The sequence below is a fragment of the Salvelinus fontinalis genome, unplaced genomic scaffold (assembly GCF_029448725.1).
Source record: "Salvelinus fontinalis isolate EN_2023a unplaced genomic scaffold, ASM2944872v1 scaffold_0230, whole genome shotgun sequence".
NCBI classification, from domain to species: Eukaryota; Metazoa; Chordata; class Actinopteri; order Salmoniformes; family Salmonidae; genus Salvelinus; species Salvelinus fontinalis.
This window is the reverse complement of record NW_026600439.1, coordinates 198,093-210,572: the sequence shown is the minus strand read 5'-3', so window position 1 is coordinate 210,572 and position 12,480 is coordinate 198,093. Positions and strand designations below refer to the sequence as shown.

At 51.2% G+C, this 12,480-nt stretch overlaps 1 protein-coding gene across 2 annotated transcripts in view; it reads right to left on the bottom strand.

The window, feature by feature from the left end:
• Window positions 1–701: 701 nt before the first annotated feature.
• Window positions 702–12,480, bottom strand: part of LOC129844781 (serine hydroxymethyltransferase, cytosolic-like) — a 105,155-nt gene continuing 93,376 nt past the window's right edge. For both annotated transcript variants that reach the window (XM_055912890.1, XM_055912889.1), the window contains one exon: window positions 702–2,754. In XM_055912890.1, the coding sequence (XP_055768865.1) occupies window positions 2,582–2,754 (173 nt within the window). In that variant the 3' untranslated portion in view covers window positions 702–2,581. The remainder of the gene's footprint in view (window positions 2,755–12,480) is intronic.

Below are 12,480 nucleotides of genomic sequence, written 5' to 3'. Positions count from 1 at the left end.
TCCTCTACAGTCAGATAAAACACAGCCGGTTCCTCTACAGTCAGATAAAACACGGCCGGTTCCTCTACAGTCTGATAAAACACGGCCGGTTCCTCTACAGTCAGATAAAACACGGCCGGTTCCTCTACAGTCTGATAAAACACGGCCGGTTCCTCTACAGTCAGATAAAACACAGCCGGTTCCTCTCCAGTCTGATAAAACACGGCCGGTTCCTCTCCAGTCTGATAAAACACGGCCGGTTCCTCTCCAGTCAGATAAAACACAGCCGGTTCCTCTCCAGTCTGATAAAACACGGCCGGTTCCTCTACAGTCAGATAAAACACGGCCGGTTCCTCTCCAGTCTGATAAAACACGGCCGGTTCCTCTACAGTCTGATAAAACACGGCCGGTTCCTCTACAGTCAGATAAAACACGGCCGGTTCCTCTACAGTCTGATAAAACACGGCCGGTTCCTCTACAGCCGGTTCCTCTACAGTCTGATAAAACACGGCCGGGTCCTCTACAGTCTGTTGTGTAACTGTCCAGGTATCTTTCTCTGTCAATGGAAACGTGATAAATGTGTGTGTCTGGAACCAAATCCTAATGGCCGACGGGCTCTATATCTACCCACAATGCACGCTCTAAATCACATCCATTGACTCCCACACGCTGCCTACAGTATCGTTCATCTTCTGAAGAAAAAGAGACGGTGGAGACCGAGGTGTGTTTCACATCTTGGAGTTTTATTTGTCTTGGGTTTCATTACATCAAACCGTTAAGACAGGGGACAAACCAGTCAGTCAAACCGTTAAGACAGAGGACAGCAGAGAAGGAACCAGTCAGTCAAACCGTTAAGACAGCAGAGAAGGAACCAGTCAGTCAAACCGTTAAGACAGCAGAGAAGGAACCAGTCAGTCAAACCGTTAAGACAACAGAGGACAAACCAGTCAGTCAAACCGTTAAGACAACAGAGGACAAACCAGTCAGTCAAACCGTTAAGACAGCAGAGAAGGAACCAGTCAGTCAAACCGTTAAGACAGCAGAGAAGGAACCAGTCAGTCAAACCGTTAAGACAGCAGAGAAGGAACCAGTCAGTCAAACCGTTAAGACAGCAGAGAAGGAACCAGTCAGTCAAACCGTTAAGACAGAGGACAGCAGAGAAGGAACCAGTCAATCAAACCGTTAAGACAGGGGACAAACCAGTCAGTCAAACCGTTAAGACAGGGGACAAACCAGTCAGTCAAACCGTTAAGACAGGGGACAGCAGAGAAGGAACCAGTCAGTCAAACCGTTAAGACAGAGGACAGCAGAGAAGGAAACACAGTCAGTCAAACCGTTAAGACAGAGGACAGCAGAGAAGGAACCAGTCAGTCAAACCGTTAAGACAGAGGACAGCAGAGAAGGAACCAGTCAGTCAAACCGTTAAGACAGAGGACAGCAGAGAAGGAACCAGTCAGTCAAACCATTAAGACAGAGGACAGCAGAGAAGGAATCAGTCAGTCAAACCGTTAAGACAGAGGACAGCAGAGAAGGAACCAGTCAGTCAAACCGTTAAGACAGAGGACAGCAGAGAAGGAACCAGTCAGTCAAACCGTTAAGACAGAGGACAGCAGAGAAGGAACCAGTCAGTCAAACCGTTAAGACAGAGGACAGCAGAGGACGAACCAGTCAGTCAAACCGTTAAGACAGAGGACAGCAGAGAAGGAACCAGTCAGTCAAACCGTTAAGACAGGGCACAAACCAGTCAGTCAAACCGTTAAGACAGGGGACAGCAGAGAAGGAACCAGTCAGTCAAACCGTTAAGACAGGGGACAGCAGAGAAGGAACCAGTCAGTCAAACCGTTAAGACAGGGGACAAACCAGTCAGTCAAACCGTTAAGACAGAGGACAGCAGAGAAGGAACCAGTCAGTCAAACCGTTAAGACAGAGGACAGCAGAGAAGGAACCAGTCAGTCAAACCGTTAAGACAGAGGACAGCAGAGAAGGAACCAGTCAGTCAAACCGTTAAGACAGAGGACAGCAGAGAAGGAACCAGTCAGTCAAACCGTTAAGACAGAGGACAGCAGAGAAGGAACCAGTCAGTCAAACCGTTAAGACAGAGGACAGCAGAGAAGGAACCAGTCAGTCAAACCGTTAAGACAGAGGACAGCAGAGAAGGAACCAGTCAGTCAAACCGTTAAGACAGAGGACAGCAGAGAAGGAACCAGTCAGTCAAACCGTTAAGACAGAGGACAGCAGAGAAGGAACCAGTCAGTCAAACCGTTAAGACAGAGGACAGCAGAGAAGGAACCAGTTTTGCAGGTCAGCAATCAAGTTTTCAAGATAAAGGATTTTCAAGAAGTATGATGTGGCAGGTGACGTCGCTTCTTGAAAATCCTTCATCTTGAAAACTGCTGACCTGCAACACATTCTGGGATTGTAACAACAGTGGACTAATGAAACAAAGAGCAGAATAGTTTGGGGGTTTTTCCCCTACAAGACGTTGAGAAAGGAGATGGGAGGTTTATTCAACAGGGTGCAACAGCAGAGGAAAAGGCCCCCAAGCACAACACACACACCGCCAGCCGTCCAGCCGTAAGAGCCATCGGACCCCCGGGGTCTTCTAAAGTTCCTCCAGACCAGGCATGGGGAACCCCCCAGCGAAAGCCTCCACCTCCCCCCTCAGCTCTGCCACCCGCTCCTGGTGCTTCACCTCCCCTGCCAGGGCCTCCTTAAACTCCTTCAGGGTGGCCTTGGGCTGCAGAGAGGCCTGGATGTCCAGGGTAATCTGGATACCTGTAGGGAGAACGAGGGGTGAGAGGTCAGGGGGTTAGAGGTCACCTTCGTCTGCTAGCTGGACATCTAGGGTCAGCACTATGACTATAGACACAGATGTCAGGGGTTAGATGTCAGGGGTTAGAGGTCACCTGGTCTGCTAGCTGGACATCTAGGGTCAGCACTATGACTATAGACACAGAGGTCAGGGGTTAGAGGTCAGGGGTTAGAGGTCACCTTGGTCTGCTAGCTGGACATCTAGGGTCAGCACTATGACTATAGACACAGAGGTCAGGGGTTAGAGGTCACCTTGGTCTGCTAGCTGGACATCTAGGGTCAGCACTATGACTATAGACACAGATGTCAGGGGTTAGATGTCAGGGGTTAGAGTTCAGGGGTTAGAGGTGGCGTTGGTCTGCTAGCTGGACATCTAGGGTCAGCACTATGTCTATAGACACAGAGGTCAGGGGTTAGAGGTCACCTTGGTCTGCTAGCTGGACATCTAGGGTCAGCACTATGACTATAGACACAGATGTCAGGGGTTAGATGTCAGGGGTTAGAGGTCACCTTGGTCTGCTAGCTGGACATCTAGGGTCAGCACTATGACTATAGACACAGAGGTCAGGGGTTAGAGGTCACCTTGGTCTGCTAGCTGGACATCTAGGGTCAGCACTATGACTATAGACACAGAGGTCAGGGGTTAGAGGTCAGGGGTTAGAGGTCACCTTGGTCTGCTAGCTGGGCATCTAGGGTCAGCACTATGTCTATAGACACAGAGGTCAGGGGTTAGACTTCAGGGGTTAGAGGTGGCTTTGGTCTGCTAGCTGGACATCTAGGGTCAGCACTATGACTATAGACACAGAGGTCAGGGGTTAGAGGTCACCTTGGTCTGCTAGCTGGGCATCTAGGGTCAGCACTATGTCTATAGACACAGAGGTCAGGGGTTAGAGTTCAGGGGTTAGAGGTGGCTTTGGTCTGCTAGCTGGACATCTAGGGTCAGCACTATGACTATAGACACAGAGGTCAGGGGTTAGAGGTCACCTTGGTCTGCTAGCTGGACATCTAGGGTCAGCACTATGACTATAGACACAGATGTCAGGGGTTAGATGTCAGGGGTTAGAGGTCACCTTGGTCTGCTAGCTGGACATCTAGGGTCAGCACTATGACTATAGACACAGGGGTCAGGGGTCAGAGGTCAGGGGTTAGAGGTCACCTTGGTCTGCTAGCTGGACATCTAGGGTCAGCACTATGACTATAGACACAGAGGTCAGGGGTTAGAGGTCAGGGGTTAGAGGTCACCTTGGTCTGCTAGCTGGACATCTAGGGTCAGCACTATGTCTATAGACACAGAGGTCAGGGGTTAGAGGTCACCTTGGTCTGCTAGCTGGACATCTAGGGTCAGCACTATGACTATAGACACAGAGGTCAGGGGTTAGAGGTCACCTTGGTCTGCTAGCTGGACATCTAGGGTCAGCACTATGACTATAGACACAGAGGTCAGGGGTTAGAGGTCAGGGGTTAGAGGTCACCTTGGTCTGCTAGCTGGGCATCTAGGGTCAGCACTATGTCTATAGACACAGAGGTCAGGGGTTAGAGGTCAGGGGTTAGAGGTGGCTTTGGTCTGCTAGCTGGACATCTAGGGTCAGCACTATGACTATAGACACAGGGGTCAGGGGTTAGAGGTCAGGGGTTAGAGGTCACCTTGGTCTGCTAGCTGGACATCTAGGGTCAGCACTATGACTATAGACACAGAGGTCAGGGGTTAGAGGTCAGGGGTTAGAGGTCACCTTGGTCTGCTAGCTGGACATCTAGGGTCAGCACTATGTCTATAGACACAGAGGTCAGGGGTTAGAGGTCACCTTGGTCTGCTAGCTGGACATCTAGGGTCAGCACTATGTCTATAGACACAGAGGTCAGGGGTTAGAGGTCAGGGGTTAGAGGTCACCTTGGTCTGCTAGCTGGACATCTAGGGTCAGCACTATGACTATAGACACAGATGTCAGGGGTTAGAGGTCAGGGGTTAGAGGTCCCCTTGTCTGCTAGCTGGACATCTAGGGTCAGCACTATGACTATAGACACAGATGTCAGGGGTTAGAGGTCAGGGGTTAGAGGTCACCTTGGTCTGCTAGCTGGACATCTAGGGTCAGCACTATGTCTATAGACACAGAGGTCAGGGGTTAGAGGTCACCTTGGTCTGCTAGCTGGACATCTAGGGTCAGCACTATGACTATAGACACAGATGTCAGGGGTTAGAGGTCAGGGGTTAGAGGTCACCTTGGTCTGCTAGCTGGACATCTAGGGTCAGCACTATGTCTATAGACACAGAGGTCAGGGGTTAGAGGTCACCTTGGTCTAATAGCTGGACATCTAGGGTCAGCACTATGACTATAGACACAGAGGTCAGGGGTTAGAGGTCAGGGGTTAGAGGTCACCTTGGTCTAATAGCTGGACATCTAGGGTCAGCACTATGTCTATAGACACAGAGGTCAGGGGTTAGAGGTCACCTTGGTCTAATAGCTGGACATCTAGGGTCAGCACTATGACTATAGACACAGAGGTCAGGGGTTAGAGGTCACCTTGGTCTGCTAGCTGGGCATCTAGGGTCAGCACTATGACTATAGACACAGAGGTCAGGGGTTAGAGGTCAGGGGTTAGAGGTCAGGGGTTAGAGGTCAGGGGTTAGAGGTCACCTTGGTCTAATAGCTGGACATCTAGGGTCAGCACTATGACTATAGACACAGAGGTCAGGGGTTAGAGGTCACCTTGGTCTGCTAGCTGGACATCTAGGGTCAGCACTATGTCTATAGACACAGAGGTCAGGGGTTAGAGGTCACCTTGGTCTAATAGCTGGACATCTAGGGTCAGCACTATGACTATAGACACAGAGGTCAGGGGTTAGAGGTCACCTTGGTCTGCTAGCTGGGCATCTAAGGTCAGCACTATGACTATAGACACAGAGGTCAGGGGTTAGAGGTCAGGGGTTAGAGGTCACCTTGGTCTAATAGCTGGACATCTAGGGTCAGCACTATGTCTATAGACACAGAGGTCAGGGGTTAGAGGTCAGGGGTTAGAGGTCAGGGGTTAGAGGTCACCTTGGTCTAATAGCTGGACATCTAGGGTCAGCACTATGTCTATAGACACAGAGGTCAGGGGTTAGAGGTCAGGGGTGAGAGGTCACCTTGGTCTGCTAGCTGGACATCTAGGGTCAGCACTATGTCTATAGACACAGAGGTCAGGGGTTAGAGGTCACCTTGGTCTGCTAGCTGGACATCTAGGGTCAGCACTATGACTATAGACACAGATGTAAGGGGTTAGATGTCAGGGGTTAGAGGTCACCTTGGTCTGCTAGCTGGACATCTAGGGTCAGCACTATGACTATAGACACAGAGGTCAGGGGTTAGAGGTCACCTCGGTCTGCTAGCTGGACATCTAGGGTCAGCACTATGACTATAGACACAGAGGTCAGGGGTTAGAGGTCAGGGGTTAGAGGTCACCTTGGTCTGCTAGCTGGGCATCTAGGGTCAGCACTATGTCTATAGACACAGAGGTCAGGGGTTAGAGTTCAGGGGTTAGAGGTGGCTTTGGTCTGCTAGCTGGACATCTAGGGTCAGCACTATGACTATAGACACAGAGGTCAGGGGTTAGAGGTCACCTTGGTCTGCTAGCTGGACATCTAGGGTCAGCACTATGACTATAGACACAGAGGTCAGGGGTTAGAGGTCACCTTGGTCTGCTAGCTGGACATCTAGGGTCAGCACTATGACTATAGACACAGAGGTCAGGGGTTAGATGTCAGGGGTTAGAGGTCACCTTGGTCTGCTAGCTGGACATCTAGGGTCAGCACTATGACTTTAGACACAGATGTCAGGGGTTAGAGGTCAGGGGTTAGAGGTCACCTTGGTCTGCTAGCTGGGCATCTAGGGTCAGCACTATGTCTATAGACACAGAGGTCAGGGGTTAGAGGTCAGGGGTTAGAGTTCAGGGGTTAGAGGTGGCTTTGGTCTGCTAGCTGGACATCTAGGGTCAGCACTATGACTATAGACACAGGGGTCAGGGGTTAGAGGTCAGGGGTTAGAGGTCACCTTGGTCTGCTAGCTGGACATCTAGGGTCAGCACTATGACTATAGACACAGAGGTCAGGGGTTAGAGGTCAGGGGTTAGAGGTCACCTTGGTCTGCTAGCTGGACATCTAGGGTCAGCACTATGTCTATAGACACAGAGGTCAGGGGTTAGAGGTCACCTTGGTCTGCTAGCTGGACATCTAGGGTCAGCACTATGTCTATAGACACAGAGGTCAGGGGTTAGAGGTCAGGGGTTAGAGGTCACCTTGGTCTGCTAGCTGGACATCTAGGGTCAGCACTAGGACTATAGACACAGATGTCAGGGGTTAGAGGTCAGGGGTTAGAGGTCCCCTTGGTCTGCTAGCTGGACATCTAGGGTCAGCACTATGACTATAGACACAGATGTCAGGGGTTAGAGGTCAGGGGTTAGAGGTCACCTTGGTCTGCTAGCTGGACATCTAGGGTCAGCACTATGTCTATAGACACAGAGGTCAGGGGTTAGAGGTCACCTTGGTCTGCTAGCTGGACATCTAGGGTCAGCACTATGACTATAGACACAGAGGTCAGGGGTTAGAGGTCAGGGGTTAGAGGTCACCTTGGTCTGCTAGCTGGACATCTAGGGTCAGCACTATGTCTATAGACACAGAGGTCAGGGGTTAGAGGTCAGGGGTTAGAGGTCACCTTGGTCTGCTAGCTGGACATCTAGGGTCAGCACTATGACTAGACACAGATGTCAGGGGTTAGAGGTCAGGGGTTAGAGGTCACCTTGGTCTGCTAGCTGGACATCTAGGGTCAGCACTATGTCTATAGACACAGAGGTCAGGGGTTAGAGGTCACCTTGGTCTGCTAGCTGGACATCTAGGGTCAGCACTATGACTATAGACACAGATGTCAGGGGTTAGAGGTCAGGGGTTAGAGGTCACCTTGGTCTGCTAGCTGGACATCTAGGGTCAGCACTATGTCTATACACACAGAGGTCAGGGGTTAGAGGTCACCTTGGTCTAATAGCTGGACATCTAGGGTCAGCACTATGACTATAGACACAGAGGTCAGGGGTTAGAGGTCAGGGGTTAGAGGTCACCTTGGTCTGCTAGCTGGACATCTAGGGTCAGCACTATGTCTATAGACACAGAGGTCAGGGGTTAGAGGTCACCTTGGTCTAATAGCTGGACATCTAGGGTCAGCACTATGACTATAGACACAGAGGTCAGGGGTTAGAGGTCACCTTGGTCTGCTAGCTGGGCATCTAGGGTCAGCACTATGACTATAGACACAGAGGTCAGGGGTTAGATGTCAGGGGTTAGAGGTCACCTTGGTCTGCTAGCTGGACATCTAGGGTCAGCACTATGACTTTAGACACAGAGGTCAGGGGTTAGAGGTCAGGGGTTAGATGTCAGGGGTTAGAGGTGGCTTTGGTCTGCTAGCTGGACATCTAGGGTCAGCACTATGACTATAGACACAGAGGTCAGGGGTTAGAGGTCAGGGGTTAGAGGTCACCTTGGTCTGCTAGCTGGACATCTAGGGTCAGCACTATGACTATAGACACAGAGGTCAGGGGTTAGAGGTCACCTTGGTCTGCTAGCTGGACATCTAGGGTCAGCACTATGACTATAGACACAGATGTCAGGGGTTAGATGTCAGGGGTTAGAGGTCACCTTGGTCTGCTAGCTGGACATCTAGGGTCAGCACTATGACTTTAGACACAGAGGTCAGGGGTTAGAGGTCACCTTGGTCTGCTAGCTGGGCATCTAGGGTCAGCACTATGTCTATAGACACAGAGGTCAGGGGTTAGAGGTGGCTTTGGTCTGCTAGCTGGACATCTAGGGCCAGCACTATGACTATAGACACAGGGGTCAGGGGTTAGAGGTCAGGGGTTAGAGGTCACCTTGGTCTGCTAGCTGGACATCTAGGGTCAGCACTATGACTATAGACACAGAGGTCAGGGGTTAGAGGTCAGGGGTTAGAGGTCACCTTGGTCTGCTAGCTGGACATCTAGGGTCAGCACTATGTCTATAGACACAGAGGTCAGGGGTTAGAGGTCACCTTGGTCTGCTAGCTGGACATCTAGGGTCAGCACTATGTCTATAGACACAGAGGTCAGGGGTTAGAGGTCACCTTGGTCTGCTAGCTGGACATCTAGGGTCAGCACTATGACTATAGACACAGAGGTCAGGGGTTAGAGGTCAGGGGTTAGAGGTCACCTTGGTCTGCTAGCTGGACATCTAGGGTCAGCACTATGTCTATACACACAGAGGTCAGGGGTTAGAGGTCACCTTGGTCTAATAGCTGGACATCTAGGGTCAGCACTATGACTATAGACACAGAGGTCAGGGGTTAGAGGTCAGGGGTTAGAGGTCACCTTGGTCTGCTAGCTGGACATCTAGGGTCAGCACTATGTCTATAGACACAGAGGTCAGGGGTTAGAGGTCACCTTGGTCTAATAGCTGGACATCTAGGGTCAGCACTATGACTATAGACACAGAGGTCAGGGGTTAGAGGTCACCTTGGTCTGCTAGCTGGGCATCTAGGGTCAGCACTATGACTATAGACACAGAGGTCAGGGGTTAGATGTCAGGGGTTAGAGGTCACCTTGGTCTGCTAGCTGGACATCTAGGGTCAGCACTATGACTTTAGACACAGAGGTCAGGGGTTAGAGGTCAGGGGTTAGATGTCAGGGGTTAGAGGTGGCTTTGGTCTGCTAGCTGGACATCTAGGGTCAGCACTATGACTATAGACACAGAGGTCAGGGGTTAGAGGTCAGGGGTTAGAGGTCACCTTGGTCTGCTAGCTGGACATCTAGGGTCAGCACTATGACTATAGACACAGAGGTCAGGGGTTAGAGGTCACCTTGGTCTGCTAGCTGGACATCTAGGGTCAGCACTATGACTATAGACACAGATGTCAGGGGTTAGATGTCAGGGGTTAGAGGTCACCTTGGTCTGCTAGCTGGACATCTAGGGTCAGCACTATGACTTTAGACACAGAGGTCAGGGGTTAGAGGTCACCTTGGTCTGCTAGCTGGGCATCTAGGGTCAGCACTATGTCTATAGACACAGAGGTCAGGGGTTAGAGGTCAGGGGTTAGAGGTGGCTTTGGTCTGCTAGCTGGACATCTAGGGCCAGCACTATGACTATAGACACAGGGGTCAGGGGTTAGAGGTCAGGGGTTAGAGGTCACCTTGGTCTGCTAGCTGGACATCTAGGGTCAGCACTATGACTATAGACACAGAGGTCAGGGGTTAGAGGTCAGGGGTTAGAGGTCACCTTGGTCTGCTAGCTGGACATCTAGGGTCAGCACTATGTCTATAGACACAGAGGTCAGGGGTTAGAGGTCACCTTGGTCTGCTAGCTGGACATCTAGGGTCAGCACTATGTCTATAGACACAGAGGTCAGGGGTTAGAGGTCACCTTGGTCTGCTAGCTGGACATCTAGGGTCAGCACTATGACTATAGACACAGAGGTCAGGGGTTAGAGGTCAGGGGTTAGAGGTCACCTTGGTCTGCTAGCTGGACATCTAGGGTCAGCACTATGTCTATAGACACAGAGGTCAGGGGTTAGAGGTCAGGGGTTAGAGGTCACCTTGGTCTGCTAGCTGGGCATCTAGGGTCAGCACTATGACTATAGACACAGATGTCAGGGGTTAGAGGTCAGGGGTTAGAGGTCACCTTGGTCTGCTAGCTGGACATCTAGGGTCAGCACTATGTCTATAGACACAGAGGTCAGGGGTTAGAGGTCACCTTGGTCTGCTAGCTGGACATCTAGGGTCAGCACTATGACTATAGACACAGATGTCAGGGGTTAGAGGTCAGGGGTTAGAGGTCACCTTGGTCTGCTAGCTGGACATCTAGGGTCAGCACTATGACTATAGACACAGAGGTCAGGGGTTAGAGGTCAGGGGTTAGAGGTCACCTTGGTCTGCTAGCTGGACATCTAGGGTCAGCACTATGTCTATAGACACAGAGGTCAGGGGTTAGAGGTCACCTTGGTCTGCTAGCTGGACATCTAGGGTCAGCACTATGTCTATAGACACAGAGGTCAGGGGTTAGAGGTCACCTTGGTCTGCTAGCTGGGCATCTAGGGTCAGCACTATGTCTATAGACACAGAGGTCAGGGGTTAGAGGTCAGGGGTTAGAGGTGGCTTTGGTCTGCTAGCTGGACATCTAGGGTCAGCACTATGACTATAGAAACAGGGGTCAGGGGTTAGAGGTCAGGGGTTAGAGGTCACCTTGGTCTGCTAGCTGGACATCTAGGGTCAGCACTATGACTATAGACACAGAGGTCAGGGGTTAGAGGTCAGGGGTTAGAGGTCACCTTGGTCTGCTAGCTGGACATCTAGGGTCAGCACTATGTCTATAGACACAGAGGTCAGGGGTTAGAGGTCACCTTGGTCTGCTAGCTGGACATCTAGGGTCAGCACTATGTCTATAGACACAGAGGTCAGGGGTTAGAGGTCACCTTGGTCTGCTAGCTGGACATCTAGGGTCAGCACTATGACTATAGACACAGATGTCAGGGGTTAGAGGTCAGGGGTTAGAGGTCCCCTTGTCTGCTAGCTGGACATCTAGGGTCAGCACTATGACTATAGACACAGATGTCAGGGGTTAGAGATCAGGGGTTAGAGGTCACCTTGGTCTGCTAGCTGGACATCTAGGGTCAGCACTATGTCTATAGACACAGAGGTCAGGGGTTAGAGGTCACCTTGGTCTGCTAGCTGGACATCTAGGGTCAGCACTATGACTATAGACACAGAGGTCAGGGGTTAGAGGTCAGGGGTTAGAGGTCACCTTGGTCTGCTAGCTGGACATCTAGGGTCAGCACTATGTCTATAGACACAGAGGTCAGGGGTTAGAGGTCACCTTGGTCTGCTAGCTGGACATCTAGGGTCAGCACTATGACTATAGACACAGAGGTCAGGGGTTAGAGGTCACCTTGGTCTGCTAGCTGGACATCTAGGGTCAGCACTATGACTATAGACACAGAGGTCAGGGGTTAGAGGTCAGGGGTTAGAGGTCACCTTGGTCTGCTAGCTGGGCATCTAGGGTCAGCACTATGTCTATAGACACAGAGGTCAGGGGTTAGAGGTCACCTTGGTCTAATAGCTGGACATCTAGGGTCAGCACTATGACTATAGACACAGAGGTCAGGGGTTAGAGGTCAGGGGTTAGAGGTCAGGGGTTAGAGGTCAGGGGTTAGAGGTGGCTTTGGTCTGCTAGCTGGACATCTAGGGTCAGCACTATGACTATAGACACAGGGGTCAGGGGTTAGAGGTCAGGGGTTAGAGGTCACCTTGGTCTGCTAGCTGGACATCTAGGGTCAGCACTATGACTATAGACACAGAGGTCAGGGGTTAGAGGTCAGGGGTTAGAGGTCACCTTGGTCTGCTAGCTGGACATCTAGGGTCAGCACTATGTCTATAGACACAGAGGTCAGGGGTTAGAGGTCACCTTGGTCTGCTAGCTGGACATCTAGGGTCAGCACTATGTCTATAGACACAGAGGTCAGGGGTTAGAGGTCAGGGGTTAGAGGTCACCTTGGTCTGCTAGCTGGACATCTAGGGTCAGCACTATGACTATAGACACAGATGTCAGGGGTTAGAGGTCAGGGGTTAGAGGTCCCCTTGTCTGCTAGCTGGACATCTAGGGTCAGCACTATGACTATAGACACAGATGTCAGGGGTTAGAGGTCA